The 26,780-nt window shown below is 39.4% G+C and overlaps 1 protein-coding gene across 1 annotated transcript in view; it reads right to left on the reverse strand.

The window, feature by feature from the left end:
• Nucleotides 1–26,780, reverse strand: part of TENM1 (teneurin transmembrane protein 1) — a 407,415-nt gene that overhangs the window by 116,662 nt on the left and 263,973 nt on the right. The window contains exons 15-16 of the mRNA XM_053662339.1: nucleotides 10,281–10,424; nucleotides 2,936–3,185 (exon numbers count right to left, since the gene is read on the reverse strand). Of these exons, the coding sequence (XP_053518314.1) occupies nucleotides 2,936–3,185; nucleotides 10,281–10,424 (394 nt within the window). The remainder of the gene's footprint in view (nucleotides 1–2,935; nucleotides 3,186–10,280; nucleotides 10,425–26,780) is intronic.

Consider the following 26,780-nt stretch of genomic DNA (forward strand, 5'->3'; position numbering starts at 1 on the left):
GATCAGGATAGATACTTAAAAAAACTGAATCTAATAAGTATGCTAGTTTCTGAGTAAACATGACAGATAATGTTTGCTGACATAAAGTGGTTTGATGGTTTTGACTACAGTCACACAGTTATGGACTTAGCTGTCAGTTAGGTCAAAATGATCATGTATGTTCAGTAACTTCATCTCTCTGGTGGCCAATTTCTCCAGGAGTGTTGGAATACACAAAAGAGAACTATTTTTTCCTCCTTGAACCTAAGATAAGAATCTTACATATGAGTCTATGAAATGGCTTCCACATGAGGGTAGATTGCTGGAAGGAGTGGAATGCAAGAGGGGAGAAAAAATGTGAGCCCCTGAAATTATATGTATAATTTTGTGTGAATTTGTTTTTTTCTGGGGAAGGGCTCATACATAACCTTCACTACAGGGGTGGGCAGAAGTAGTTTTGCAGCTGAGTACCCGAAACACAGAGTTTGTTCTCATGTTATTATTTATTCTTGTATTATATATTTTTCCATATAACCTGTAAATCTACTTTTGCCCACCCCTGTTGATTCTCAACGGGGTCTGACAACCTTTTTAAAAATCGCTAAGAAGAGCTGCTCTAAGGAACATGTATAAAGGACCCACGGTAATGGACAACAGGATGTGGACTGACTGAGGGAGGGGGAGGAGACAGTAGGGTGGAGGGTGGGAGGTGGGCGGGGCAGGGGAGAGCAACAAGAGAAAAATTGGGATGACTATAATTGAACAACAATAAGAAAAGAAGAGCTGCTCTAAAGGATGTTAGTTCAGAAAAGCCAGCTAGGGACACTGAGGCTAAGTGATAGAGCCTGGGTGTATGAGCTTTTGGTGTGTGCATGCCTAAGTGTATGAAGAGCTGTGACAATGAGAAAAAAGACTGCTGAGGTGTAAGGCTGAATAAAGCGACTGGACATACTTCATACTGTCAGAAGCTAATTTTTCTTTATACGGAGAAAATCACTTTGCAATTAGGGTCCAAGTTATTCTATTTATTCTTTAAATGACTTTGTATTGAAGGTCATAAGGGGCTTTGGACTAAAATGCAAATGTGTGAACAGTTAAGGATCCTTGACCAAGGGAGACTTTCATCAATGAATGACAATTGCTCCACCTTAGGTAAATTTGCATTTAAATTACAATAAAAAGGAGAAAACTTAGCTGGGTTTTCTTAAGGTAATATTTTCTTTCTTTTTTATAGATAATCCTGTTTATTTTCTTTGGGGCGTTGGCTATACAGGATTATCTTTATAAGGTTTGCTATATAGGCTCAGTGAGACAAGGTCTCTGTCTACCTGACAGCCTAGATCTGTGTGACTGCAAACTTTTAGATGGTGAATGGACTGTTCAGTGTTCCATCCATATTTGGCATCAAGTAGACAGAGCATCCCTAGGATTTTGAAGACAATCTAGAATGTGTATAAATCATTTTGAAATCCAGGCATACAACCATCCTGGCCTTTCTCATTGACTTTCCAGTAAGTAGTTGCCCAGAGAGATATACTGCTGGAAATGACAAGTCCCTGTGAGGTGTGACATCCTGAGGAACACGAACAGTTGATTAGGGCAGGTTGGTATGAATTAGCACTTCTCTAGACTCTCTAGATGTGCTTTATCTCTATAAAATCTTAATTTTACAGTCTATTTTTTATTAGCCAAGGGATTTAACAGCTTTCTTCTCTATGACAGCGTTTGCAATTATAATTAAGGAATGTATTAAAACTGGAGTGAATTAATGTGAGAAATAGATGGGGGCATGGGACTAGAAGATTTCCTTAGCTAGGTGTGAAGGACTAACTCAGTCTGACACAAGGGAGGCACATTCCAAAGTAAGCATAAGAATCTGGAAAATTTCGAGGAATGTCCAAATGCATTCAAATTTCCATGCTCATGTGAACACAAGTGTTAAATGGAAATGACCCAAGACTTTTCAGGTCAATGAGGTGATGCCTGAGGCAACAACTGTTTTATGCACTAGTGTGTAGGATCAAAATATATTATGGCATCAAAACCTTCCACAACATAGGGAAATTTTCAGCCTAATGTTCCAAATGCATGTGTGAAAGATATAGCTCCCACAACCAACTAGGAGGAAGGCTCTGCAATTTCCATGGGAAAAGAAACAGGTTTGCTTATCCCTGCTGAGGTAGAGGTTGATACTTGCCTTTTCTAGGACTCCAGAGGGCATATATTTGTGCCTGCTACCCCCGGAAAAGGATAAATAAAGCTGATTAAACCATGGTTTACTTAGCTGTAATGTTTGTGTAACTTCAGAACATTATATATTGAAAGGTATGAATTCCTTTCAAGGTATGTCAAAATACTTTGCACTTTCAAGAAAAATTCTTGGAATGGATTAAGAAAGTCAAAAGATGAAGGCTTTAATCATTTTCCCCTCAAAGGTATAGAGCTTTTAAGTGTAAAAAAACCTCATTCTCCCTTCTTTATCATGCCACACAAACACAGACTTCCATTTTCTTTTATATGAAGTGACCACTTCAAAAGATTGCACCTGAAGAACTAAGAAAGTTCAGCCTTTCAGATCTGGCAGTACCTCTATGTGCTAGAATGGAATAGATATTTTCTATCAGTCTTTGTAGTGGCCAGAGGGGTTTGAGCGACTTACCTGAACACTTGGAAGTATTGAGATCCATGTTGGTGATGGCAGTGCACACAGGGAAAGCCACACATACAGGGATGTCAACACTTCCTGGTTCTCCAAAGCAGTGCTCAAAGTCTCCTTCAAGTAGGAGGAGTAGGCATGCTGACCTATGTTCTTTGTCCCTAATTGCTGCATCTTAGTTCAGTGGTACAGTACGGGTAACTGTATGTCCTGCTCCTTTTGGCAATGCTTTGTCTCTTCATGGTACCTCATTCTTGTTTTTTCCTTATCCACTAAGCATAGAGATTAGAAGACACTTACCTTAATTCCAAAATACTAACAGAGTTTCCTGAGGGAAATATTCGTCTTACAAAATTGAAGTCGCCAACATACACACTACCATCAGGGCCAGAAGCCAAGGCCACAGGAGCAAAGAGTTTGTTGTTGTGGGCTGGGCCATTGCAGTTGGTGCAGGCGACGCTCCGTTGGTGCCCATTACCCATTATGGTTGATATGACTGGGGGCTGCTGGGAAATAAACATATTTTCTCCATTCCCTTTATGTATGATCCCTAGATCAAAGACAAAAAGAGAATAAAACCAAAGTGGTTACCACACAATATTCTCAGCAACATTTTAACTTTTCTCTCATCATTCAAAGCAGGAAGGAGCTTTGGCACTGGCATCAAAGAACCTGAGAGTACAACACACTGCCCTTGGTTTTGTTTAACCACACGGCCACCACAAATAGTACCATGATGTTTTGCCATGGTTTGTCCATCTGTGAAATGGGTTAATACATCTAGTCCCTTTAATGCTGATTCTAAATGCCTCAATAAAGAATTTGATGACTAACTCTTACCTATGTCCTATTCATTTTAGGCTCTGTGAATCATCTGTGGCTTATTTTTCATCTCTAGCTGACTTTCTCCTGATACCTGGCACATAGATGTCTGACTTCAAATTACCCTTACTATGGAACTGCTTTCCGAAAAGAGAATATCAGTCAATTTTAATATGAACCTTAGCAAAACACAATCAGGAAGGTAATCTACTTCTGTGAAAAGAAATCATACCGCTAGAATGCACTTGAAAGATATAAGAAAGGGACTTGAATTTTCCACTCTTTTGGGCCATATCTCACTATCATCAGTGCAGGAAATAGAGATACTGACTTATGAAAATGCTAGAAAAGACTGTGTAATCATTGTCTTTCAGCAATCTCATCTATTCTCACTGCCTTAACTCCCATCTCTATACGCTAAAATTTTCTGTCCAGTGTTCTCACCTGACACGCAATTATCTATGGTATCTTTTTACTCGGATCCCCACAGGTACCTCAAACTTGACAAGTTTAAAACTGAACTCATTATCTTTGCACTCCTTACCAAACCCTGCTCTTCCTGCTGTGCTCCCCAATCACCTTGTAAGTGCTATCACCATGTGCGTATTTACCTAAGTTGGAAATGTGGGCATCACTGTCACTCTTCATTTCCCCATTTTCTAAAGCTAATATAACCCTCCTCCCCCAATTTGGTCTCTCTCTTAAAATATGTTGAACCAGTTTTGGCATCTCCATTGGTACTGCTATGTTTTAGTTAAGTGTTTCTTAACTTCTTGGTCACCTGATCTCCATGTATACCTATCTCCAAACCATCATCCACATGTCTGCTATAGAGATTATTTCAGTCTGTGGCTTAAACTCTTTCAGTTGGTCTGTATTCTCTATGGGATAAAGGGCACATTCCTTATTATTAAGACATACAAAGTCCTCCATGATTTGGACTTTGCCTACTTCTTTGGTCTCTCCTCTCATTGCCCTGTCATTTGTATACTGAGTTTTAGCTACAGTGGACTATTTACAATTATCCTCATGTAGTTCCATTCCTTTCTGCTTTTGCACATGCCATTCCCTCTGTTTTGAATGCCCTCCTAATCTTGTCTGCTTGGGAAACTCTAACTGATCCTTCAGAGCTCAGAGCTCAGGGCTCCTCCAATGTTCTGTCCAGGCAGGATTAGTTACTTCCTCCCCTGTGTGAGCACAGCTCTATCATCACACTTACCCCACTGCGGGATGCATTGTTCATTACTCCTCTACCTTCTCCATTAGAACATGAGCTCCTTAAGGCAAACAGGTGGTCTTACTACTTTGTGCATTTTAGTGCCAATCCCTGTGCCCAAGTCATTATAAGTACTCAGTAAATGTTGAAAAGAGACTTTGAGTCTCTTGTAGTTTCCTTGTCCAAATACCAGTGATTTTGCAAACCTGCTAAGCCCAGGCAAATAATCCAAAAACAGGTACTGTTGTGCTAAATAAATAGCTCAAGTCTGCTCAGAATAAGCAAGGGCAGGTAAAGCATGCACATTGTGAGAGGCATACCAATGTGTCAGACTGAAGTAACTGACAGCAAATGAATGAATGCAGTTATTTTGTACAGTCTTATATTTTGTCTCCCATGGTGCCTGTTATCTGTCTCCTCAGACTCTCTGTTACTCTCCCTAAACATTTCCTAAAATGTCTTCCTTAGTATTCTTCCAACATTTGGTCCCATAGTCTTACAATAGAAACTACTGATCACTCTGAAATAGGAACATTGTTGGCAAAAATGAGTAAGAGGGGAAAACAGGTACAACACCATGGCACCAGATATGGACCTGGAAGGGGCCTTCCAGGAAACAGAAATCCCATACATCATACAGTCTTTAGATTTCATAGGTGAGTATTTTTACTTTTTCTCCCAAGGTGATTTCTGGGTTCTTCTTTCAACATATGATCTGCAGGAGCAGTTATGAGTTTATGTCCCAACAAATTGGTCTTTTATTGCAGAACTATGTGATATCTTGATGATAACTAGTTTATTAATTTTATTAATAACTTTATTAGGCAGTAAAAATTTTCTTAAGATTTAGAATAGTTAATTAAGTAAGATTAATAGGACTGAATCTCATTTCCCCAAAACACTTAATTGCAGTGTGATCGATACCATAATTTAAATGAATTCGAAGACAGTGAATGATAACTGGAATGACAGTTGTACAACATCAGTGCAAAGAAATTTCCTGATGATCATGGACTGAAAATCCTACCGATGAGTCTATGTGCTCTAATAAATGAGAAAACCAACTGCTTAGCATGTTAGTATTTCAGCAATGCACTATGGGGTATATCATTCCAAAATATTTCCAATTATTAGCTTGGAAACATCAGATTTGGTATTAACATCTATTTTCACAGGTAGATCTCCATTTTTTTAATATCAGTATAACAGTATAGTTAACAATTACCTTCAAAATGACATGTGATTACCAGGCTCCTGGCAATTTAAAAACTAAAGATGGCTATTTTAAACCATTCTTCTAAGCCTGCAATTCTAAACCTCCTCTTTTCTATTAAAAAGCCCAGCACTCCATCAAAGAAGAAGAATGATTAAAGGAAATAAAACATAAGGCAATGTACTTTCTGATTACATCTCAACAATTGATGTGTTGCTTTCATGCAAGGTACTAAAGTGCCCGTGTACTGAAATTACCATTCCTGTTTAAAGCTGAAGCAATCAAAACAAAAATGGGCAAACCCCTTTTGTATTGCCCTGGAAAAATAGATCATTTTGAAGGGTGTTTTTGTTGTTTCAAGAATCTGTTTAACCTTCCATTACACAGAACCAGGGCATACCATCTAGCAACAATGATTTAACACCAATTATTCTGCAAAAGGTTGCTTTGAAAATATTTTGTTTATGTTCCTGGAAATCTTGACCAATTACTGCTGCCTCCCTTCCAGTTTATTCTGCCATAAATGCTCATTTGGAAAACAGAATCAAATGATCCTAGGACAACACACATTATTTACATGAAGGCCAACTTCCTGCTAAAGATTGGGTGTCTTGTTTATTTACAGCCAACAAAGAAACCACACTGGATGGAGCCTACTGCACACTTTCTCTCCTAAGTTTCTCTTTTTTCTGCCCCAAAAGCCAAGTCTGCTGTGTAATAAGTTAAGCATACTTTTAAACACAGTAGTCATATCCTGCTGCTACCTTGCTCAGGACTTCTTTTGAACTGTATAAATAAGTTTGAAATAAAAATTCCCCCTGGAAGCCAGTGGGTGGTGCTTTATGCTGATTTCCAAGGAGAAACCATTTTTCAGACTTATGAACATCAAGGGACACAATACATATTTCTCTCAGGACTTGACTGAGAGGATATAAACAGAAACTGGGAGATATGACAATGTGATCAATGGAAATTTACTTCCTCTCCCAGTCAAACCATTTGTTGACATAGTACTGGCCTATCTTGGAGGCTAAGTTAAAAGAAATCCTTCATCCATTTCAGACACATGACAAGACCCAATTAGTACTTTGGATTGTTCTTTGGAATAATATTTAGCACTCAACTGGCAGGAAACACTAGAGGATATATTTGATATAAATATATACATATGATAGCAAATAGCTTAGCTCTGTAATAGATGATTCATGCACACATTTTTATTTCACATAATTGTAAAGAACTGATTTATCTTAAAAGGAAACAATATGCAATCTCTGTAATCACTGAGAAGATGTATTTCGAAGGAAAAATATGAAAAAACACAAGTTCCTGGTGTTTGTCTTAGTGAAAGCAGGACCCATATATATGTATCAGGCATTTTATTGGGAAACAATTCTCCACAAGCAATGGTTAATTGTCAGGTAAATATAATTGCTGCAACAGAAATGACAAATGATCTGAAAACACTGCCTACTAGAAACCACCCACTGCATGATGATTGTGGAACCAAAAAGAAACTGAAGAATTGAATGGCAGCAGACATCCAATCTAATTACAGGTGTCTTTTTAACCAGTGAGTGGAAACTGGGGGAAGATAGATTCTTGTTTCTAATCCTTTATCTGTGTCAGATCAAAAAAGGAGGGTGCCTAAAGAGTTGGGCTTTTTCCAGAAAGAAGGGGAGTGAGGGAATTCGGAGAGATGAAGCCCTTGCCTTAATCAGTCAGAAAAGACTGTCTGACCTAAGGGGGAAAGAGCACTACTTTCTAAATTGGTCTTCCCAAAGCTGCTCCCTCACACTTATCATTTCTGCTTCTAAAACATTTCTGCCTTTGTGGGTGGGATTTAGACTCTGAAAACATCCCAAGAGAGGTGTTCGAGTCCAAGGTCAGGCTGAAAGGCAGTGGCAGAGCTGCTTTCAGATTTGTTCCTGGCAAGTGATCTGTATGTGGTTAGAAAAACAATGTGCCTACAACTGAGATGACAAAATGAACCAATGTTCCTTAAAAAAGAGAAACTAAAGTAAGGTGTATTTGTTAGAATAAAATTCTCAGAAAGATACAGAAAGCAGATTTAGCGAGGCTGGGGTGAGCCCAGGGATTCTTTTGGGGTGATAAAAGTATTCTGACACTGTGTTGTGATGACTGCACAAATCTACGATTTACTGCAAATTACTGAAATGTGCACTTATAATGGGTGAAGTTTATATGTTTATAAATTATACTTCAATAAAGCTGTTAAAAGATTCTTAGATATAAAGTGGTACCTGTGAGCTAAAAACTAATGATTGGCAAATAAGGGGTGTAGAGAGAATACATTTGTGGAAATGGGAGGGGGCCCAAACCCACCTTTCTGAATGGCTACCCTCTGTTCTGAATTTTTAAGCCCGTGGGAAGCAAATGGTAAGAGGCTACAGGACTGAGCACACACAGCTGGGGGCTGGCTCAATTGAGGTCATTTCCCATTTTGTGTTTAATGTCAATGACAGGCATTTGAATAAGACAATCCATACAAGCCAATAAAAGTAAGTGGTAAAGAAATGGCTGCTTAAAATGTCAGACTCTTTCAAATCAAAACAAAAAAACCTAATAATTTAATAAGTGGCATCTGCCCTTTCGTTTTTGTACTTTTAAAACTGTGATTCTCCTTTTGACAACAGAAAAGAAGTTGACATTTTGTATGTGCCTGCATCTTTGCTCTTAAAAAATAAACAATTGGAAATAGAATTTTGAATCTTCCTTGAAAGGGGGAAGGAGGCATAGTGGGGAATACAACAATGGACACTTTCACCTTCAGGATCGCATCCTGGGACTGTGGTGCATGGTCTAATTTTACGGTTAAGCAATCCTGGTTGGCTTTGCCAATTGAAAATTCCCAGTCCCTATTGGCTGTTTGGCTTGGTAGATCCAACTAAGGTGCAAATGAAATAAGATCATAGGTTTGAGTATTAAATGGATCTTTTAGCCTTGGTCAATTCATGACCTTATAAGAGAACTGGATGTTAGCCACTTGTTCTACAAAGGTAATATGGATACAAGGATGGCTGAATACAAGAGTGTAACTGCCTCGATATGTTCACACCCTTAGTCCTGGACAAATAACCCAAAGTACATATTCTACTGAAGGCTGCTCAGACTCTGCCTCTTTAGAGGAAAAGGAATGTGATTTCACAGAGAAAACTCACCAGCATATGTTTGAATAAAAGCTGGATGGAAACACCAATGACTGGTTTCCCAGTAGGGTGCGAGGGGAGGTGGAGAAACTGAGTTGAAGCATTTTATAACCAGGGTAGCAACATCAGTTTGTGTGACAGATACATGGGCGCAAGGGCCACCTGCGTTCCCTTCTCCTGATTTATTTAACATTTATGTTACAAGCTAGGAGAAAGTCACAGCAGGAAATGTGGTTCAAAGAAGGCAGAGACTGAAAATGTGAATGTCTTATTCTCATTGCTTTTCCTCTTTTCCTAAGTCCAGGGATTAGGAGCCTTAAATATAAGTGAAGTCTAGGACAGCATTCTTTCCCTCCTACCTCTTCTCTTCTTTTACCCATCACTTCCCTTTACTCCTAGCTTCTTACTGGATGTGCTGACGTTTATGTGAGTAAGCAATGACAGTGTAGGAGAAAGAGCAAACGGCTCTAGCCACTTACTGACTGCAATGTTGGGGAAGGTCTCATGACCATCTAAGACTCAGACTCTTGAGCTTTTAAATGTGGCTAATACCACTTTGCCAGAGTTTCTGTGTTTAAAATGGGAGAGTTCACTAAACCCTTTGAAACACTATTACATCGATGATTATTTAATTTGAAGGTGCATATTGTGTTTCACATTTAAACATTGCTAAAATTAGTATGTAGCTTATTATTAATGCATGCCATATTTTAATTAGCAGCATCTCCCATAAAATAATGGTGTACTTGTAACTGATGGTGTCTTAGGTTATGAGAAATATGCTGATTATTATTCCACTTTTAAACAGTTGGTTACAATGTCAGATAAACTTGTTAATCACCTGGGATAGAGCAATAATAATAGTAAAACCCAGTTTCATGTAACTTTGTGATAAAGCTGTCTCACTGTACTACCCCTAATTAGAAATCAGACTTGTATTTGAAAGGAAATAAACTAACACGGTCATCTCCAGGTGGTGAACTTACAGGTATCTTTTTCCTTGTAATTTTCCAAATTTTCTGCAATGAACATGTATTACATATATATATATATATACATATATACATATATATACATATATATACATATACATATGTATATATATATATACATATATATACATATATACACATATATGTATATATATATATACATACATATATATATATATATATGTATAGCATTAGGAAAACAGCATCGATGAATATTTTCAAAGCTGCTTACCACTCTGAGGATTCAAAATATGATGCTTATTTAATGACCAGCCTCCTAGGTTAGAAGCATCCATCTCAAAACCTTGTAAGATGACTGTCCTTTTCTCCCAGAGAATAAAGTCGGGGCAGGTTTCATATTCATATCCCACAGATACTGCAAACAAAGAATGAATAACACATTAGAAAATTAAAAACAAATTTCTTTCCTTTTTATTTGGGTTGGTAATTCTGTGGATATTGCATTTGCTACTGAATTCTGAGTTGGATTGAAATTTCACTGCAAATGCCTTTCACCCAGCATAGTATAGCACAGCACTTAGCATAGCATTGGGCATCCAAAAGTGACCAGTCAGTGCATACTGGATAAACAGATGAATGAGTGCTGTCATTAGGTGTGTACCATATGTTTATAGACATTAAGCTTTAGTATGGGCTTTTGGGTTGCAGGCTGTTGCGAAACTGAAGAAATAAGCTCTCTGAAGGCTTAAGCTGTAGAAGTGCAGGGAGACCTAGTTTCTTGTCTCTCTAGCATGCAAAAGGCACTTAGGAAGCTGGCTTTGGGGTACTGAGTACCTTATGTAACAACTGACTGCATGAGAGTGATAAAAATCAATCTGCCCAATTTATATTTTCTCCTCTGCTAAGTGGCCTTCAGTTTGTCGAGAAGTCTGAGTTTGCTTCGAGTGTTGCAAGCGCTTCTAGTGTAAATTGCATGTTGTGCACATTATATTTTGGTTTCTCCATATAGCTAGCTAACCAATGGGGCATCAACCAACATTTGGCTTCAAGTCTTATGAAGCACAGATGTCGTGCATTAAACTCGGAACCCTAGTATGCCACTAAAATGAGAAGTGTGGAATGTGGGAGCTTGGGCAACTCTACTGAAATACACACAGCTCAAGTATACCAAGGTCCAGCCATTGTCTCAGTTGAGAAACCTGCTTACCTACTGGAATCCCAGCTTTCTGATTTGTGAATTTGAAATGCTTTTTGTCCTCATCATGTTGAAAAACTGAGATTATTGGCTCATTACACTGCATACCCTGAAGCATCTTTTCCACTTTCTGGCAGCCTAAAATATCCCTGGCTGATTGTCTGCCATTGCTTGTGAGTCCATACTTCCACCTGATTCTTAAGACATCCCTAAAGAATTCATTCCTTCTTTCACCATTTGGTTATGGAAGCTGGTAATGAACATGTGTGCTTAAACAATGCCAGTGCAGTAGATCCACAGATGAAAAATTAATGCAAGCCAGATCTAGTTTTTGGCATTAGAAGAAAGGAAAAGATGGTATTTTAAGTCAAATTGATTTCTGTGTGCATGTGCATGTATGTGGAAGAAGCACACGCATAGATAAGCCAAAAGGCCTTATGGTTATGAATATACAACTCTCTAACTTTGTGGATCATCTGCAGCCAACTTTAAAATCAGACTGGCTTCTCTTTGTCCCTGACACTACCAAAGCTTCAATAGGGGTCAGGCCAGCTTCACTGGTTTGTGACCTTGGCCGTCTGACAGGGGCCCATGGTTAGAAAGGTCCCTACTTGGTCTAATGCTCTCCTGTCCCTGTGTTGAAATCTTTAATAATTTTTAACAAGAGGCTCTGTATTTTCATTTCACACCGGGGCCTGCAAATTATGTAGCTGGTCCTGATGGGGATGCCCTCCTACCCTGCCATCTGGTGGGTAATTTTAGTATTAGCCCTAACCGAGCATTATTAGCACGTGAGATCAATGGGGAATGGGAAAAACTAATCATGAAATGGAAATAATTTCAAAATGGAAATTAGTTTGGAATTATCTGTGTCTATGCTGTTCTCCATTAAGGTGGATGGAAACACAGACTTTTGGTGAAGAAAAGGTTCTCAAAGGTAATCTAGTTCAGGTTGCACTTTGGTACCAATCATGGCTGTCTGAAATCTTGATGTATTATCATGTCTCCAGTGCTTGCTAAAATAAGCTGGTTGAGTGCAAAGAGTTGGTTTCAGACCTGGAGTCAGAAAAGACTTCATCTCTTGGCTCTGCCAGTAGCTTAGCTGCATGGTCTTGGGAAAATTATTCTCCATCTCTGGGAGTTGTGTTCTTCATTGACAACAAAGTGTGTGTGTGTGGAAGGGTGAGGAAGAACAAAGTATAGAATAGAATTAAGAGTTCTTACAAACTTTTGGGTCAGGGAACCATTTGTTACAAATTTGATAACAGTCACAAATCTTCTTCGTAGAAAATTACATAGGCACACAAAATCTAATATATAATCCTAGGGGGTGTTCACTGGCCTCCTGAAATGAAGATCTCACATTAAAGACCTCTGTTCATTTTCATAATTCGCCTTTAGTACTAACACTCTATGATTCTAAAGTGCATTCTTTCAAGATTACGTTTGATCAGTTCTAATTGGGGATCAAACCAAAAAGTCAAAGGCAGCACTGAATCACGTGTTGGAAAACTCAGGCGGTGAGAAGTCACACTTAGGGTCACAGTGGTCTGCAGAATAACAGAGTTTCTGCTTCTGTTACCAACATTTATATGTCTTGATTAATAAATAATCACAGTGACAATGATTACAAGTGCCCTTAAAGCTATCAACTTCTTCCCTACCATTGCCGGGACCTGCCTATTGTACTTTGTAAGTTTGGTGAGCTCCCTCCTCTACAATCCCTTTTCTGGAAGGTGAGTGGTACAATTTTGTCGATCAGCAGTATGCCCCAGCGACCTCCAGTGGTAGTTTGGAGCCTGCTTTTCCACTCTAAGTAACAGTTAAAGATCTTCCCAACTCTGTAGCAGGAAATGCTTACATAAAGTATGAATTAAAGAGTTCTCCATTCAATGGTAATGAGACAAACTCTTTTCACTTCCTCATATCTGCTCTCTGAATTGCTCTCTAGTCCACGACAAAAAAAGCACATTGGCTGCAGAGCCCACAATTATATTATTCCACCTCAGCCCTCAAGTCATAGCAAAGAGCAATGAAGCAGCCACTTAATAAGTTCCCTCTAATTTTTATTAGATTTACTTTCTCGTGAGAAAGCTCTATGAGCTAATAAAGTTATAATTTATTTTTAAGACTTATCCAAAATTCCAGCTGACTTTAATGAGAATAGCTGTGTATTGGGACATTTTTGTATGTGGCTCCTTGCTCAGAGTAACAAGGCAAGGTTTCTTTCTGACAGCAGCCCAATGAGACATAATCCTGGAGCTTGCAATCGGCTCATGAGAAGGCAGACATTTCACCCCACAGAGTTGAGCTGCTTTCCAAATACAGTACCAGCCAATCCTAGACTTCCGCTCAGAGAAGCAGACTGTAATGCACTAAATGCCTACTCTTTCACATAATTAAATATGTGGGGAAGGAAGGGGCTACTCAGGGGCTGGCACTGAAAATGCTGAGCCCTGACATTACACTCTGTCTGGCACTGTGACAGCCTAGTCTTGGTTAAACAAGCAGGATAGACCAAGACCATTTCCCAGGCAGCCTGTTGCTTATCACATTTGATCTTCAACACCATGTGATGCAGGCTATAGATTCAGCCTCTGGCACTCTGAAGTGAGGACTAGGAAGAATACTGTAATAGGAAGGAAAAAATAATTATGCATCCACATTTCAGAGGAGCTGGAGAATACAGCCTAGTCCAGCAGTGAGTGGAGACAGGTGGGAAAGGGGGGTTCCTGGACTACACTTCCCAGGGACTGGCAAAGTGGGTCTCATGCTAGTGTGTATTTACAGGGAAGACAGTTGAGAAAAAGCCATTAATGAGACAGAATACTTTCTGTGAACCATGTGACCACTTCCCCTGTGAGACCCTTCAATTTCATCTGGATTTCTGTCTTCCTATATTCTCTCCCTTACCTCTACACAAAGCCATTACTGTAATGTTCCTTAAACAAGAATCATTGTCAAGATAGGCTTGTTACTTCTGCAGAGGACTCTGTCCTCTAGTTACAGGATTGCACCTCTAATTTCACTATTAGTCATCTTGCCAATATTACAGTGGCTTACAAAGAAAGACTGCAGCTTGCTCCCCCAGAGCCATTTGACACTGAAAAAATAAGTGGATCCTCATTGTGCTTATCATAGCAGCAGTATTTGTATGATATGGGACCGCAAGAAGGCTGAGGGCCACAGTGCTCCTGACACCCAATTTAGTGACTGTGCCTTTCACCTCTAAGGACTGGGATAAGATATTGACATTTAGTAGCCGAGGTAGAGAACCCATGCAATGAGGATGATGTGCAAAATATGACAAGACTAAGCACACGATTCAACAGCTTCAGGCTAAGGCTTCAGAATTCATAATGGAGTCAATATATAATTAAAAGTAGTCTGATAGTCAGTGTGAGAAATTTACATGTTACCTTCATGAACTCAAGGAACATCTAAAAATACTTTTATGACATTTAAATGGTAGATCAAAAACCTTCTTACCCAAAAGGAATCATTAAGTCAAACAATAAATATGTCCCATTCTTTCAGCACTCACAGAAATAGTCACAGTTTTGTCTTTTAATCTATTTTAGAGGTGATGAATTATAGTTATAGATTTCCTAATATTGAACTATCTTTGTTGGTCTTAAAATAAACTTTACTTGGTTATTCATTGAAATGAATCACTAGATTTAATTGGGTAACACTTTACTTAGGATCTGTACCCTACTAGTTTACAAAAAGAAGGTTTAAACATGACAGTGCTAAAAAAAAAAGTGATAGCTGGATGAAGAGAAGGTATAGGCAGGAAAAGTAAAAAGCATCCTGGAGTAAGGTAATCACACAACACTCTTGCCAAGAGGTCCTGTACTCTGAAATCTAATTTTTTTCTGGCTGCTTTGTCCAAGCCTAGCTGTATAAAAGAAAGCCTGAAACCCAAATGACCCACGTGCTACGGAAGCCAGGGGGATGTACTCACTCACACCCACATTTGTCAGTGCCTTTGTCTATCTAGGCAATGCCCTCCTCTCCCCTGGCAGGCCCACCATCCCATTATGCAGTTAGCCCTTCAACAACATGGTGGTTATGGGTGATGAACCCCTGCACAGTAGAAAATACGAGTATAACCTTTGATTCCCCCCCCCACAAACTTAACTCCTGATAGTCTACTGTGACCAGAAGCCTTATGGATGACCTATTTTGTATTTTATATGTATAATACATATATATATATAAAAATAAGAATAATAAGTATTACATAGATTATATGTAGAATATATGCATTATATATATTGTACTCATAATAAAGTAAGCTACAGAAAATAAAATGCTATTAAGAAAATAAGGAAGAGAAAATGCTTTTACAGTATTTATTGAAAAAATGAACTTACAAATGGACCTACACAATTCAAAACCATGTTGTTCAATGGTCAACTGTATAGGCAAAAAAAGGATCAAACTTAGTCTCTGTCCTTATTCATTTGTTTGTTCAGTCATCCAAAAAATATGCGATATTTAATGGGGATATGAGGATGAACAAAACAGAACAAGATAGCACTCCCTCAGTGGAGCTCACATTCTAGTGACAGAAACAAACATAAAGCAAAATCACATGCCATCCACACACACATACACAAACTACAATAATTGTTATGATGGACTGTCAGCCCAAAGTAGCTGCATATACCCAAAGCTGTACCTCTCCGCAAGGTCAGATGCTTTAATATTGTGAGAGATAACACTTCGCTAAAAGAATTCAGCCAGTCAGTAAACAAACATGCAAATAGGTCATAAGGGTGGGGGGAGTAAAAAAAATTGTATGGGAAAATGCAGGGTGTTAAGAGAGTGTATAACAGGATAATTTAAGTTAAAATAGAGAGGCAAGGAAAAGCCTCCTTATGCAGAAGGGGTTTATCTTGTGAAGTATAGGGAAGAGCATTCTAGTCAGAGAGAACTGTGTGAGTGCAAGGCCTTGAGGCTTGGTATCTTTGAAACATTTAAAGAAGGTCAGGGTGGCTAAAGAGTCAGTTTCCTTCTGGTGCATTAAAAACAAATGAAGAACAACCCCTTCCACCACTTCCTCCACCCAGTACAAAATAAAACATAAGATGACTATTATCTGGCAGTATTTAGGCATTTTTCTTTGTGGAGGTTTTAGGAAATACATTCACTTTGGAAATGGACTCTTTATCCTTTGAAACAATGTGATTGATTAAAGGGATGCAATATTGTAGTGGAAAGAAAGAGGCTGTTTATGGTGTCAAGACTTACATTTAAGTCTTCTACCCATCTTGAGTTTATATTTGTGTATGGTGTAAGTTGGTGATCCAGTTTCATTTTTTTGCACATAGTTGTCCAGTTCTCCCAACCCCATTTATTGAAGAGGCTATCTTTACTCCATTTTATGTTACTGCCCCCTTTGTCGAATATTAATTGACTGTAGAGAGTTGGGTTGATTTCTGGGCTCTCTGTTCTGTTCCATTGGTCTATGTGCCTGTTTTTATGCCAGTACCAGGTTGTTTTGATTACAGTGGCCTTGTAATACAGTTTGATGTCAGGTATTGTGATCCCTCCTACTTTTTTTTCTTTCTTAAAATTGCTGTGGCTATTTGGGGTCGCTTATGGTTCCATATAAATTTTTGAAATATTTGTTCTATATCTGTGAAATATGTTATTGATATTTTTGTCAGTCCTTGTGATTTTATTTAATTTTTTAAAAATATATTTTATTGATTACACTATTATAATTGTCCCATTTCCCCCTTCACTCCCCTCTACCCTGCACACCCCCTCCCACCCACATTCTCCCCCTCTAGTTCATGTCCATGTGTCATACTTATAAGTTCTTTAGCTTTTACATTCCCTATATTATTCTTGCCCTCCCCCTGTCTGTTTTCTACCTACCATCTATGCTACTTATTCTCTGTACATTTTCCCTGTTTCTCCTCCTCCCACTCCCCTGTTGCTAACCTTTCATGTGATCTCCATTTCTGTGGTTCTGTTCCTGTTCTAGTTGTTTACTTAGTTTGCTTTTGTTTTAGGTGTGGTTGTTAATAACTGTGAGTTTGCTGTCTTTTTACCATACATATTTTTTATCTTCTTTTTCTCAGATAAGTCCCTTTAACATTTCATATAATAAGAGCTTGGTGAGAATGAACTCCTTGAACTTCACCTTATCTGAGAAGTGCTTTATCTGCCCTTCCATTCTAAATGATAGCTTTGCTGGATAGAGCAATCTTGGATGTAGGTCTTTGGATTTCATGACTTGGAATACTTCTTTCCAGCCCCTTCTTGCCTGTAAGGTCTCTTTTGAGAAATCTGCTGACAGTCTGTTGGGAACTCCTTTGTAGGTGACTGTCCCCTTAGCTCTTGCTGCTTCTAGGATTCTCTCCTTCATTCTAATCTAGGCTAACGTAATTATGATGTGTCTTGGTGTGTTCCTTCTTGGGTCCACCTTCTTTGGGACTCTCTGAGCTTCCTGGACTTCCTGGAAGTCTATTTCCATTGCCAGATTGGGGAAATTCTCCTTCATTATTTGTTCAAATAAGTTTTCCACTTGTTGCTCTTCCTCTTCCCCTTCTGGTACCCTTATAATTCAGACATTGGAACGTTTAAAGATGTCCTGGAGGTTCCTAAGCCTCTTCTCATTTTTTTTGAATTCTTTTTTTTTTAAATTTTTTTATTGATTATGCTGTTACAGTTGTTCTATTCCCCCCCTTCATTCCCCTCCACCCTACCCCCCCATCCCCACCATTACCCCCCCTTTAGTTTATGACCATGTGTCTCAAGTCCTTTAGATTCTATATTTCCCATGCTATTCTTGCCCCCCATCTATTTTCTATCTACTGTCTATGCTACTTATTTTCTGTACCTTCTCCACCCTTCTCCTCCTCCCACTCCCCTGTTGCTAACCCTCCTTGAGATCTTCATTTCTATGTTTCCACTCCTTTTTTTTTTTGATTTTTTAAAATTTTATTTAGTTATTTTTCAAGTACAGTTTTTTGTCTATTTTTCCCATCCCAGCCTCCCCTGCCCCTTGCTCCCCACCTCCCTCCCATTTCCTCCCCCCCCCCCTTAGTTCTCGTCCCTGTGTCCTTCCTATTTGTTCCTCCAAATCCCTCCCCCTTTTTCCCCTTAACTTCCCTTCCTTCTCCCCTCTGGTCACTATCCCCTTGTTCTCTATTTCAGTGTCTTTGTTTTTTTGGGGTTTTTTTTTTCTGCTTACTTGTTTGTTTTGTTGTTTAGCTTCCTGTTAAAGGTGAGATCATATGGTATTTGTCTTTCAGCACCTGGCCTATTTCACTCAGCATAATGCTTTCCAGTTCCATCCATGTTGTTGCAAAGGGTAGTAGCTCCTTCTTTCTCTCTGCAGCATAGAATTCCATTGTGTATATGTACCACAATTTTTGGATCCATTCATTTACTGATGGGCACCTAGGTTGCTTCCAACTCTTGGCTATTGTAAATTGTGCTGCTATGAACATTGTGGTGCATAGGTTCTTTGATATTGATGTTTTAGGATTCTTAGGATATAATCCTAGCAGTGGAATTGCTGGGTCAAAAGGCAGGTCGATTTTTATTTTTCTGAGAAAAATCCATACTGTTTTCCATAATGGTTGTACCAGTCTGCACTCCCACCAACAGTGAACTAAGGACCCCGTTTCCCCACACCCCCTCCAACATTTGTTGTTTGTTGCTTTGTTTATGATAGCCATCCTGACTGGTGTAAAGTGGTATCTCATTGTGGTTTTAATTTGCATCTCTCTGATAGCTAACGATATTGAGCATTTCTTCATGTGTCTCTGAATGTTCTGTATGTCCTCCTTGGAGAAGTGTTTGTTCAAGTCCTTTTCCCATTTTCTAATTGGGTTGGGTGTCTTCTTAGAGTGGAGTCGTGTAAGTTCTTTGTATATTTTAGAGATTAAACCTTTGTCTGAGGTATCATTGGCAAATATGTTTTCCCATACAGTTGGTTGTCTTGCTAATTTAATACTGTTTTCTTTAGCCATGCAGAAGCTTTTTATTTTGATGAGATCCCATTTGTTTATTCTTTCCTTTACATTCCTTGCTCTAGGGGACATATCAGTAAAGAAGTTGCTGCGTGAAATATCTGAGATTTTCTTGCCAATGTTCTCCTCTAGGACTTTCTTGTTTCTTCATTTTGTTCTGGTTGAATGTTTCCTTCTTCCTTTGGTCCACTCCATTGTTTTGAGTCCCAGTTTCCTTCCCAGCACTATTGGTTTCCTGTGCATTTCCCTTCATTTCACTTAGTGTAGCCTTCATTTTTTCCATCTAATTTGCAACCAAATTCAACCAATTCTGTGAGCATCCTGATTACCAATGCTTTGAATTGTGCATCTGATAGGTTGGCTAGCTCTTGTTTTTTTAGATATATTGGCTCTGGGGCTTTGATCTGTTCTTCCATTTGAGCCTTTTTTTTTTTTTTTGGTTTGGTTGCATCTGTTTGGTATTGAGGGGTAGAGCCTTAGGTGTTCACCAGGGCAGGGTAACCCCCATCACTGGGTTGTGACACTGTATGCGGGGGCGGAGTCAGAGAGGGAACAATGGCACGTGCTCCACTCTCTCTTGGATTTCAATCCCTTCTGCCACTTCCCACAAGCAAATTGGGCCCTTTCAGTGCTGATTCCCAGGTGGGTGGGCTTGTGTACATTCTAGGACCCTGGGGGTCTCTCCAACGAACTCTTCTGTGAGGCTGGGAGTCTCTACTGGCACCTCAACCCCCACGAGTGTTTTCAATCAGTGCTTTTAGGTTTTAATTCTTGTTGCTAGGGCCCTGGGTTGTGTGGTCTGTCTTGCTGCCCGTTTTTGCCTGGTTTATCTGTGCATGAATGTGGGACCACGGTCAGCCAGCCGCCTTGCACACCTCACTGGGTCTGCTGGGTCTGCTCGTTGCCACCCTGCACCCAGGGTTTGCCAGCCACAACTTTTTCCTGCCGTGGCCCCTCTCTGCTGGCAGCTGACTCCACCCCCTTACCAGTCTGGATGAATGGTTGTTGGACTTCTGTACAGTTCAATTTTCTATCAGTTCTGGTTGTTTTTTTTATTTCCAAATGTTTGTTGTCCTTAATTTTGGTTGTTTAAGGAGGCACAGTGTGTCTACCTACGCCTCCATCTTGGCCAGAAGTCAGTCCTTCTATTATTGGTATTTTAATAGGGTTTGCAACCTAAGTACACATCAGGAAATTAGTGGATCAAAAAACTATGGTATATTTACACAATGGAATTCTATGCAGCAGAAAGAAAGAAGGAGCTACTACCCTTTGCAACAGCATGGATGGAACCAGAGAGCATTATGTTAAGTACAATAAGCCAGGCAGTGAAAAAGAAATACCATATGATTTCACCTTTAAGTGAAGACTAATCAACAAAACAAATAAGTGAGCAAAATAGAATCCCAGACATGGAAATAAAGAACAAACTGACGGTAACCAGAGGGAAGGGGGAGGGAGATAACAGAGAAAAGAAGGGTAAGGAACATCCAGAAACATGTATAAAGGACCCATGGACAAAGCCAAAGGCAGGGGTAGGATTGAGGGTGGGAGGTAGGGGTGGGTGGGGCAGGGGAAGTGGTGCCAGGAAAATGGAGACAATTGTACTTTAACAATAATAAAAAACTGAGTTAAAAAATTGAAAAAAAAAAAGCAAGGAGCTGTTTTCTAATGACTCAGTAAACCTTCAGTGAATTTCTCTATGTGCCAGGCAGGTAAGTGATCTGCTAAGCACTAACAGATATTACACAGGGCAGGATAATTTCTCATGTGAGAGATGCCATATCCTGAAGGTTTACCTCCCTTCTGGAACATTCACTCATGGCCTCCTTAGAATAGTATTATCCCCTGTCCAAGTACTAACCAGGCCTGGCCCTGTTTCGCTTCCAAGATCAGATGAGATCAGGCATATTCAGGGTGGTAAGGTAGAATAATATTATCTCACATTTGCATAACATTTAATATTTAAATATATTTTTGTGTATATTACTTAATTTGAAGACTCACAAACACTTGCAAGGAAGATATATTTACTGCCGCTATATAAATGAGATGATAAGACTCAGAGAAGTGAAGAGACCAGTCCAAGGCCATCTGGCTAATAAATGGCAGAACCAGAGCTCAAACCCAGTAAATCTTTAGTAAGTGCTTTTTCCTACTATGCTACCTCATAGTTATTAAGAGAAAGATTTAGAATTATGAAATGCTAAAGAAATATCCTTTTATTTGCTCTATATTAAAAAGATAAGGACTGGAAGCTATGGATAACCTTAAAATAGAAGTACCATGTAAACTGGAACAGTATGTGGTTATGGTATTGTTTTGATGCCATTATGAACAGCATTACCTTTTACTCTTAAATGTATCTTGGGCCTTGCCTGGTGTGGCTCAGTGGATTGAGTGCTGGCTTGTGAACCAAAGGGTCACTGGTTTGATTCCTAGTCAGGACACATGCCTGGGATACAGGCCAGGTCCCCAGTTGGGGGTACATGAGAGGCAACCACACACTGGTGTTTCTCTCCCTCTCTTCCTTTCTCTAAAAATAAATAAAATATATTTTTAAAAAGTATCTTAGGTCTTGGTCTCTCTCTCATTCTATCTTCCCCTTCCTCTCTGCCTCTAAATAATGCCTTGACATGAGTTCATAGAGGGCACTGGGAGGCAAGAAAAGTCATAAATGCTGACTTGGGAAAATAATTCATATGGTTTTGGTAAACCATTTAATTTCTCTGTATCTTGAATGTATCATCTTACCAATAGCTTTCAGAGTCTTACACCCTAAAGCCATTACATTGTGACCCAGCATTCACATGGGGAAGATACATATAAATACATGCATATAACTGAAACAAATTTTCCCCAACAATACTCTCTTAATAGTGTTATATTCCACTAATTTCTATTCTCTTCTTTTTTCTGATTACATTCCATTGCATTTTATTCCACTTAAAAATACTTGATTGACTAACCAAATGGATTTTGCAATCTAATGGGTATAACCAGGAGTTAGAAATGGGCACAGGCTGCTTACCAGAGAGAGTATGAATCAGGGTCATTAAAAAAATCCTGGTAGGAGCTAGGCACTTTTTGAGGTGCTCTCTTATATTTTATCAGACATATTAAGAGGGATACAACCCACAACCCATATCCAACATTAAACATTTTATATGTAAGTATGAAAACTGAGTTGCAGTAGACCAGCTGACATAATGCTCCATTTTGCAGACATTTATTTAAACATTTATTAATGTTGATTTTCTGGTTTTCTTTTCATATTTTGGGGTAAGAAATTTATTTTTCAGGTGACAAACATTTTTGTAGGTCCTTGAAAAACTCATACCCTTGGTGCTGTGCCTATAAAGCTGAATGGATAAAACAGCTCCACTCGCAGTCAACAGTATGAACTCATGAGTGGAGAGAAATGATGAAAGATTATTATCTCAGCTAGCTTCTTTGACAGGAAACCACTGAGGCATTGAATTGGGTACTTGGTGAGGTGGGCTGGTCTCTTTAGTGAAGAGAGGCAGCAGTGAAAAGCCAACAGAACTCAGGACTGGGAGGTCAAGTTTGAAGCCCTGCTCTGAAAAGGGCTCTAGGCCAGTGACTTGCTCTTTCCGAACCTCAGTTTCCCCCTCTGTAAAATGAAGATCATACTAATCATGCCATGCCTACCAGACAGGAATGTTATAAGGATTAAAATGAGATAATGTATGTGAAAGTACTTTGCAAATTGTAAAGCACTGCCCATTTATTATTAAAATATTCAGTAAATGTTATTTTTGTGGCTTCCCAGCCTGCTTAGTTTTTGCTGACGAGAAATTTATGAACACTAAAGCATCGTTTTCAGGGATGTTTTGTGTGCACAAAGGAACTGTAGCTTAGCACCTATTGCTATTAACGTTCCCGTGTTTCTCTCTAACAGGCAGACTCATTTGCATTGTGTACCTTTAGGACACAGGTGGCAAACACAAAGCCCAGGGGATGAATCCAGACCTCCATCTTGTTTCTACCTGGCGGCAGCACCAAGCTCTCACTTAACTCTTAAGGAGTAGTTACATTTATACAGTCCTAACATTACATTTGGCCCTTTGACAGCAACCGTGAGGTTGATGTGGCCTCGGGTGAAAACGAGTTGGACACCCCTGGTTTAGGAAGTCTAGTTCTCCCTGAAACACCACTCTTTCTAGCCAAACTACTGTACTAAATAATTATGCAATTTGTTGTTGCCAATAACCTTGAAGAAAAATAGAATTGTTTGTACCAGTGCCATTAAAGGCGGCTGGCTGATTTCTTGAACTTCCAGGACTCCAAACCACTGCAATTTAATTTAATTAAAATGAAGACCAGGCAGAATGCATTATTACATACTGATAATGCATGCAGACACAGGCAGACATAGGGAATTATTTTGACAAAATTCATATAATGGATGCAGATCAGAGCCCCCTAACAAGCCAGTTTGTCAAATTAAATAAGCTGTCTCTAGAATTTTAACAGCACTGTGAACTTAACAATAATGATGTTTTTACATTGTTTTGCAAGAAGCAGAGTTGAGAAAGAAACTAAATAATATACAATGATTTCTGGACATCATACCTTATTTACAGCTAGAAAACAAAGTACTAAGGCCAACTTATTTCAAATGCCCACATGGACTTTTTAGTAGGAGAGTCATGTCTGTATATCAGACAACAAAATCTTTAAGCTGGATGAACTGGTGATTGTGGTTTTGTACTACAACACTGGGGGTGATTTGGCTCTTCTTCCACTTGATCAATATTGTACTTGGATTAATCAATCTTATCAGTTACCATTGATACTTCTCCAAGGAAGTCATTCACACAACCTCTGCTGCTAATTTGTTCGCTCTGGTATTATCTGTCTGGTTGCAAAGTCTGTTTTACTGGAAAAAATTGTGAGATATCCTAGGATGTCAAGCAGTCTTTTTCTCATTTTGGCTGTAACCTCAACAATTACTCTGCTTTTGTGACACTCTAGCCCTTAGAGATCCCACCAATTCCCCACAGCCAGGCTATATGGGAAATAAAAGCCCCACATTTCAAGCTAAGTGGACATTCCAACTTGGATATTCATCATTGCTTCAAATTTAGCTTCTTTAAATCTGGCTTCCTCTTTCTCCATCACTGAGAAATGGGTGGGACAGAGGTTCATATTTAACTGGCATGAGAAGGAAGAAGAGTGCGAAACCGTTCTAGCTTTGCTTTAAATTTCATAGTTTAAACCAAAATCCTTGCTATAAGTGGGACTGTAAGCATATTGGTCAAGGTTTATTTACTATAGCTGCTGTAACAAATTACCTTAAACTTAAAGGCCTCAAATAAGACAGATTTGTCATCATATAGTTAAGGGGGCCAGAAGTTGAAATGGGTCTCACTGAGTTAGAGTCAAGGTATCAGCAGGCTGAGTTCCTTCTGGAGGCTATAAGGAAGAATTGCTTTCTTTGCCTTTTCCATCTTCTGGAGGTCACTGACATTCCTTGGTTTGTGGTTCCCTTCCCCCACCTTCAAAGCCAGCAATGTTGCATCTTGCTGGACCTTTTTTTCTATAGTTATAACTTCCTCTATCTCTGACCTCCCCTACTGCCTTGCTCTTCCACACTTAAGGACCCTTGTGATGACATCAGGCTTACCTGAAAAATCCAGGCTAATCTACCTCCAGGTCAGCTGATTAGCAACCTTAATTCTCTTTGGTCATGTAATATTCCCAGGTTCCAGAAATAGACATATTTGGTGGCTGGTGGTTACTCTTCTGCCTACCAGAAGACTATACTAAGATTTCTGAATCTAAAGCAAATCTGAGAAGTGTTATATATGGCATAATTGTTACAATCTGGTGCAAAATTGAGTCTGTTTCTTCTTTCCTCAGTGATTATAAAATATGGCCAGAAATACAATGTTTTCTTCTTTGTTTGTTTAGATTTAATTATATTCATTAAGGTATGAGCTAAACAGTAATATTCTTAATCCCTTTGTTTCTACCCATTTTTCACTTGAACTACTTATTTTCTGTTGTATTCTTAAGGGGCTCACAATCCATCTTCAGAGAAGTAGATTCTCCAACTTCATTCTACAACTTGTTGTAATGCTTTACCTCTGTTGGGAAAATTCTCTTAGTCTCCATGGAGATGGAAATGGAGCTTAGGTAGTAAATAAAGTCCCTTTTACCATGATCGAGTTATGAGGATGTTTTCTACAAGGTAAATATTCCACATTCTATTTGAGGTGCCACATTTGAAATCATATTGGCTTTTTCCTTGGGATCCTTACCAGTTTTCTTTCTCCACCCTACAAAAATGTGTCCCTTAAGTACACATAAAACACCATAAAGAACATTTCCTCCCACCCACCCACCCCACCCCACCCCACCCCATACACTTTCTGTATACTTCTGAGTGGGTCAACTGACTCTTGCTTTTATTACTGTTATTAGCCTTAAAAAGGAACCCACATCATATATTTTAGCATTTCAATTAAGGCCACTTTAAAGTGAGAATGCTTGAGGAAGTTTAAACCAGGAACAAATTATAGAAATAGGAAGTAAACCTATACACAGAGGCACACAATAGGAATTGAGGCTTCATCACTGGTGTGTATACTGGAAAGTCTGCTTTTCTTTGTGTTTTAGTTGTTTATGTGATCATCCATGGGCATATTAGAAACTGAATTACTAAGAGTACTTAACTACAACAAGGAGGAAAAATTTTGAATCTTTAGCGCTAGCGGTATTTAAAAGGAAGAGCTGTAACACATTTTGTGCATAAAGTGAGGTTGATAAAATGGTGCAGACACTGTGGAAAACAGTTTGGCAGATTCTCAACAAGTCAAACATAGAATTTCTGTATGATCCAATAAGTCTACTCAGGTATATTCCCCAAAGAATTGAAGACAGCTGTTCAGATAAATACTTGTACATAAATGGTCATAGCACCACTATTCACAATAGCCAAAAGGTGGAAATAACTTGATGTCCATAGGTGGATGGATAGAGAAACAAAAAAGGCAGTATATCAATACAATGGAATAGACTTCTGCCAAGATGGAGGCATAGGTGGAGACGCCGTGCTTTCTCACACAACCAAGTTTAGAGACAACTAAATATTAGCAACAGAAAACACACCCAGAACACAGAAAATTGAACTTTTCAGAAGTCTGATAACAACAAATTCTTCAGCCTGACTGGTAAGAGGGGCGAAACCAGCAGCTGGAGGAGCGGGGTTACACAGGAAAACTTGGTCAGATGAACTCAGGCGCGCAGAATCCAGGCGCAGGGTTGGACCTGGTGGGCAACTCAGCGAGCGACCACGGGGAAACAGTGAGGGAGCAGGGCTACGTTGACTGTGGTCGCGCATTCCTGCGGTCGCGCATTCCTGCGTGGATAGACAAGCGAGGGAGTGGGCGATTGGATGGGAGCCAGCAGGCCCCAGTGGCGAGTGGCAGCAGAGGGCGCCACCATTTCCCCGCTCTGACCCCGCCTCCACATACAGCATCATAACCCAGTGACCTAAGTGGCCCTGCCCGGGTGAACCGCCGAAGGCTCTGCTCCTCACCCAGCTGCGAGA

The sequence above is a fragment of the Artibeus jamaicensis genome, unplaced genomic scaffold (assembly GCF_021234435.1).
Source record: "Artibeus jamaicensis isolate MK-2021 breed Jamaican fruit bat unplaced genomic scaffold, CSHL_Jam_final contig_240, whole genome shotgun sequence".
In the NCBI taxonomy this organism is placed as follows: Eukaryota; Metazoa; Chordata; class Mammalia; order Chiroptera; family Phyllostomidae; genus Artibeus; species Artibeus jamaicensis.